Source organism: Gadus chalcogrammus, chromosome 22 (genome assembly GCF_026213295.1).
Source record: "Gadus chalcogrammus isolate NIFS_2021 chromosome 22, NIFS_Gcha_1.0, whole genome shotgun sequence".
Classification (NCBI taxonomy): Eukaryota; Metazoa; Chordata; class Actinopteri; order Gadiformes; family Gadidae; genus Gadus; species Gadus chalcogrammus.
The window spans coordinates 18,247,016-18,253,496 of NC_079433.1; the positions used below are offsets into that span (position 1 = coordinate 18,247,016).

The 6,481-nt window shown below is 47.6% G+C and overlaps 1 protein-coding gene across 2 annotated transcripts in view; it reads right to left on the reverse strand.

Annotated features, from left to right (window-relative positions):
- LOC130376296 (potassium voltage-gated channel subfamily KQT member 4-like) overlaps positions 1–6,481 on the reverse strand; it is a 52,769-nt gene continuing 46,288 nt past the window's right edge. For both annotated transcript variants that reach the window (XM_056583515.1, XM_056583514.1), the window contains 3 exons: positions 3,120–3,251; positions 2,236–2,374; positions 1–1,172 (listed from right to left, as the gene is read on the reverse strand). In XM_056583515.1, the coding sequence (XP_056439490.1) occupies positions 969–1,172; positions 2,236–2,374; positions 3,120–3,251 (475 nt within the window). In that variant the 3' untranslated portion in view covers positions 1–968. The remainder of the gene's footprint in view (positions 1,173–2,235; positions 2,375–3,119; positions 3,252–6,481) is intronic.

The window sequence follows — 6,481 nt, forward strand, 5'->3', positions numbered from 1 at the left end:
TACATTTCTGATTTATCTTCTTCCCTGACATGCTGACCCCTTTTTTTTTGATGAAAGGACATTTTTTATTTGCGTTTTTTTCTCCTGCAAAGTCCCTCAATCAACCCAAGGATCCCCAGCCTTCTGTGTGGGAGCATGTTGGGTTCCGTGTTGACGGGGTCCTTCTGAATGTACCGTGGTGGTGGTGGTGTTGCTGTGCGCTGTCAGTGAGGATGTGTTACATTCAGCACAGCACAAACAGCTGTGGTGGAATCTAAAATGGCCGACAAGGATATTAAGGGGTTGAAGTTGTAATCGTTGAACCCAGCTATTTAACATAGCCAATGGACCTCTTGGACTGAGGTTGAATGAATTGGTTTAGGTGGGTCAAATCTGTCGACATGGAGAAGAATTATCCAGAAATATAAAATACTACAGTTTCAGATGAACTGTCAATATCCCCAAAAAAATTGAGGCCAACTCTGTGCCGTACTGCTTCAGTGGTATATAAGTGGCTGTGTAGCTATCACTTAACCTCTCTTCTTCTTCATCTCTACTTTTCAGTTGGAGGGTTGAGCGCTAGTGTGGGGTGAACAGCAGTGGCTTCAGTACAGCTGGCCCCCTTTAGTGGCAACTGTAGTTCATGGCAGCGCCTGAAATGTGATGAAACTCAAAAGAAAACAGAGGACGCAAATAAACAAAAGACAAAAAGACAACAACATCTGCAAGAGACATGGGGGCCAGAAAGGTGAGTCGTCAAAAGGAGAACGGTATCGATAGCGTTTCCTTGTTCTGTAGTACCAGCACTGTATCGCCTCCTCAAACGAGGCATCAGAAAGAGAGTCATAAAGGGCTCACGTTTAAGTGATGTCTTTCAAGTGAAGATTGTTAGCCTATAAGGAAGACATAATGTAAAGGGCTTCTGTGCGTTTTGTTTCCATTCCCCCACCTCTCAGACCTTAAAGGAGTGTGGGGGTCACTGGTCTCTGTCACTCCATGTTACTGCTCTCTGAGCGGGACATGTTGAGGGTGTTGACCGAGGGGAAGAGGTCCCGGTTGTCTGTGGGACTGTGGTAGTCCGACGTCAGGTCGGGCTCCAGCAGGGAGGACAGGGTGAACTGAGACGAGCCTTTCTTCCAGCACTGGGTGTAGAAGTTGAGCAGAAGGTCCAGCTTGTTCTCTATGGACTGGACCTGAAATAAACAAAACACATGCTCTGGAATGCCCCATGGTTGTCTTTAGGCAGCAACTTTCTGTCATGAGTTATAGCAGTTGTACCTACGTTTCAGTGTATGTGACACACGCCATGTCCAAATTACACCAGGTACAATAACTGCTTCCATGTCACAAGTTTCCATCAATGTTTTTCAGGAGCAATCCGTCCGAAGTAAGCGAAAACGCATGATTGCACTGATCTTAACTGAAATTCCTTAAATGTAATTCTTGCATTATCACGTTAGTCGGCCAAGGAAGTCTGGATCATTTAAAAATTCTGGGGACTATCCTAACATTTTGGCCTTCCATGCACCGCAAGACGAGTGTTTCTAGAATTATCTATGTGGGGGGGGGGGGGGGGGGGGGTGTATGGTGGCTGATTTAAACAGCCTCATCTGGCTGCAAACCTGCTGTGCATTGATAATCAATGTGCAGAAGTTGAACCAGCCGTCATCGCACACACTCTCCTGCATGGCAACATGGGGCACCAGGTAATTTACCATCACAATTTTTACAATAAACCCTTTTTCCAACATCACCACCCTGCTTCTTTGTCTTGAGGAGCCCAGTAAATTCACCTAGGTGGAGTGTGGCAGCCACCTAGATGGCATGTAGCACTGGCAGTGCTTGATGCCTAGGTGTCTGCCATGCTCAACCTGTGGCTGGCTGATGGCTGGTTTAACCTGTGCTTTGTTCCAATAGCCATACTTCCATGAGTCCTTTCAGTACACTTCTTTTCGCTCCGATCAGTATTGGAACGCCCTACGTACTCAAACTAAGTATAGTAGGTACGGATATTGGAACACAGCACCGGTGTGTGCAAAACAGGTGTGCAGCCTCACCAAGCCCCAGAGTCCAATCAGCCAGGCCAGGTGAGGCTGCTTCAGCCAGCCATCATCAACACACACACACACACACTCCCACAATCGATATGGGAGAGCGCCTTAAAAAACTTTTTTGTCAGACCACTTTCCAAAACAACCTTTGGCTGTTATCTTAGTAAGCAAAACAATGCAATCCCAACCCATGCAACATCTGTACCTGTTTCTCCACCTTCACTACTCTTCCCATCATGCTCAGTTCATCCATGGTGTCCAGTTCTGGAGGGGTCTTCTCCCCCTTCTCCGACCGGATCTTCTTATCCGCCCCGACCGGCCCTCGCCCCACTATCTGGTCCACCCTGCAGCCCGGAGCGGAAGGACAGGACACAAGGGGGGCGTTTAAGGAGCACAAAGACTATAGTTTTAATCTGTGTGTTAGTGAATCAGGCAAAACAAGTCAGTGCATCCTTGACCTTTACCCTAAATGATAAGATATAATTAATTCAAAGTTCACAAGTACTAGTTGACCTAATTGTATTTGCCATTGCGAACTGAAGCCAATGCTTCAAATGTGCCGATAGTGGTAAGAGAGTCCTCATCCCCATCCTGGGCTTTGACTCCCTCCTGTTTGACAGAGCGTCTGAACAGAGGAGAATGTCCAGGTCAAAACTCTCCATCCTGGACTTTGACTCAAAGCTGATCCACAGAGTATGAACAGAGGAGTAGGCTCAGCGACAGACTCGAGGCACTGAGGAGTTCCACGAGCGAAACAGGAAATCCTTGACATCTGTCATCAAATTCTTTACCCCCGGATCACCCCTCACCCCCGGAAGTTAAGTCACGATTATTAACCAAAATCACTTAGCTTCAGTTACATATATACTTTTATTTTATATACAAGTATATTTTATTACATTCTACGGTTGGTACATATTGATATATAATTAGAACATTTGTATATATGCTGTATTTCTTGTTTATTTTTTTATCGTTGTGCTTATTCTGTTTAATTCACTCTGCTGTTTGTGGCTTGAGCTGAGCCACTGTAACACGTACGTTCCTGGGGGATCAATCAAAGCCCACTGTGCCTGTATGTTAACCCACCTCATCTGCAGGCTCTTGATGCGCCCCAGCATGTCCAGGTGTCCCGCAGAGTACTGCTCGATCACGTCCTTCACATCGTACGGACGCAGGGTCTCCTTAAACTTCCTCTTAGCCACCAGGAACTTCAGGATCCTACTCACACACCCAATACACACACACATACACATACACATACAGAAATAGACACATACACACACACAGACACACAAACGCACACACACACACACACACACACACACACACACACACACACACACACACACACACACACACACACAAAATAAGCACACACACACACACACACACACACACACAGAATAAGACACACACACACACACACACAGAATAAGACACACACACACACACAAGGACAGAAATAGACACACACTCACACACAGAATAAGACACACACACACACACAGAAATACACAGACACAGACACACACACAAACACACACACGCACAGAAATCGACACAGACACACACAGACACACACGCACAAACACACACAAAGAAATATTAAAAACCAAACAAATGTGTAGTAGATGTAATTGTTCGACTACATCCCTTGAACGTTTTGTTCCTGTCCCCATTGAGCGTTCAGGGCCCCGTTTCCCGATAACGATGGATCCACGCTCGTACGATCATTCTCACGATGGATCTTGCGATCCATCGTCAATTTCTTTGGAGCGTTTCCCGAAACTCCTCTTAACGTGAACGCGCATTCGCTGCACTCACGACGTCGTAGGATTGTAACTGTCTACTGACACGGTGCTGAAATGGGCTCCGTAGGAGGGGGAGACGCAGGAATGTCGCAGGAAAATTGTGTTAAAAAGGGTTAAAATATATCCCCATCAAGGACAACAGCAGAGTATCCTACGAAAAAAATAGACTGCAATTATATGAATGCTAAAGACATTAAAACACAATTGATTAGGCTTAAACCGACATATATCAGTCCTAATCCTGAATGCACTGTGCGTTTCACGGCATTTTCCCCCCTTAAATAATTCCTCTTCACACCTGTGAATAACCCGGGAGACGTCCATGATGAGGAATACAACGAAGCCCACCGTCTGGCCCGGTGCATCGTTGAGCGCACGATCGGGAGGTGGAAGTGGCGCTTTAGATGCCTTCACAAGTCAGGCGGAGGGCTCCAGCTTTCTCCGGCCAAGTCATGCGCCGTGATATGTGTGACGGCTATGTTGCACAACATTGCAGCTAAGGCTGGGGTGGCATTGCTTGAACCGGAGGACGTTGAGGACGATGACGATGAGGAAGATCGGTGTGAGGACGGCCTCCCTCATAGCTACGCGGCTGGTTTTCATGCGCGTCGAATAGTGATTGAGACTTTTTTTTTACCCCCTCCACCCTCCCTCATGTCACTAAACATTCCCGTCAACGTGACCAATCCCCACCATATCCCAGCCTTTTGCCTGCTCCTTTGCTTGTTTTTTATAAAAAATTGTATTTCTTTATTTTCTTATTTTTTTTAATTTATTTTATTTTATTAATTTTAATTTATTTTATTTAATTAATTAATAATCTTTATTAATTACCAAACTAAGAACATAAAGGCGCAATGCGTTTTAATAAAACGCATCCAATAGACGGAATGTCCGATGGTGTCGCCACTGAGGCTATAGCTGACGATGCTCTTAGCGTCCTACGAGTACCTACGAGCACCCCTGGAGTACTCGTTAGCTACGAGCGTTTTCAAGACGTTCGTTCCCCACGATGCTTTCGGGAAACGCGGTGAAAACTCTACGATGCCCTTTCGACACACTTCACGATCCACTTAGGCTAACGACGCTTTCGGGAAACGGGGCCCAGGAGTCTTTTCAGGCTGTCCGTGTCTCTAGATTAGTGGTGAGCTGTCAACACGTCGGTTCAATATGGCCCGCAAGGCCCGCGGAGGGCTCAACAGAGAAAAGGGCTATCGATATAAACTCAGATTTGACTATAAGTTGTGCGTATCAAACGTTATATGGACATAAACCTTTCGAATAGTGCAGAGGCAGGACAGTGGTGAAATGTTTAACGCCCACCGTAAGAATAACAAGATGAATTACCATCCAAGTGACCTTCTCATGAGCGAGATGAACGAATCAATAATAAGAAAGCAGCGGAGCCAATGGTTTGAAAAGCGTTGCCTATTAAACAGCAAGCCCCCCCTCTCCCGACCGTCACAATAAAACAAACTTGATTGCCATAACAACGACGATGATGATGACAACATCTTCCTAGGGGACGTTTTTCTTATCAGCCTCCGTACACAGCACCGCTGTTTCAGCCGTCAGCAAAACCGCCTCAGTGCAAAGGAAAATAAACACACACGCAGAAACACACACACGCAGAAACACACACACGCACAAACGGTATCTCCGTCCATCTCTCTCACTCTCTCCTCCCTGAATGAGCACCCCCTTACCATCCGACCCAACCTCCCGCCCACATACACACACTGACGCACACATACACACACTGACGCACACACGCGCACACCGACACACACAGACGCACACCAACACAAAGAGACGCTCATCGACACATGCAGCAGCTGCTGCCAGTCTACACACAACAAAGCTCGTTAGCACCACAGCCTCTCACTAACATCCTCTCAGGACGTCGGGCCGTGGAGGTGATGGTTTGGGGGGAGGGGGGGCAGGGGGGGGGGGGGCGTTGGGGACAGGCCGGAGTAGTGTTGACCCAGCACTACTGTACGTAACAATAGCACCACTGACAGCTTCCCTCTCTGCCAGGGGCATCGCTGAGGGTTCGCTGTCATACTTCAGGGACCATGGGAGGCCATAGAACATGAGCAACCAAAGCGAGAGAGAGAGAGAGAGAGAGAGAGAGAGAGAGAGAGAGAGAGAGAGAGAGAGAGAGAGAGAGAGATAGAGAGAGAGAGAGAGAGAGAGAGAGAGAGAGAGAGAGCGAGAGAGAGAGAGAGAGAGAGAGAGAGAGAGAGAGAGAGAGAGGGCGATGTTGACTTGTTGTCTTTTTTACACAACCAAGGGTCATTCCCCCGCCCTCCCCTTCCTAGTCATCATCAACATCATCGTCATCATCATCGTAGCCCAACGCAAAAGATGCTAGCACCGCAGAAACTGAGAGGAGAGCACTAAACGAGACAACAGTACGAAACGCGCACACAGAGCCTGTCGCCGGAGCTCCCTGTGATGGATGGGGACTCGGGAGCGGGTTGGGAGTTGAAAAGGTGTGGGGGGGAGAGAAACTTTTAGAGAGAGGGAGAGGCCTATCTCTTACAAACAGGCCTGCTAGGATACCTCCCCTCCCCCTCTTCTCCTCCTCCTCTCCTCCCCTCCTCTCCACCTCTCCTCCTCCCCTCCTCCCCTCCT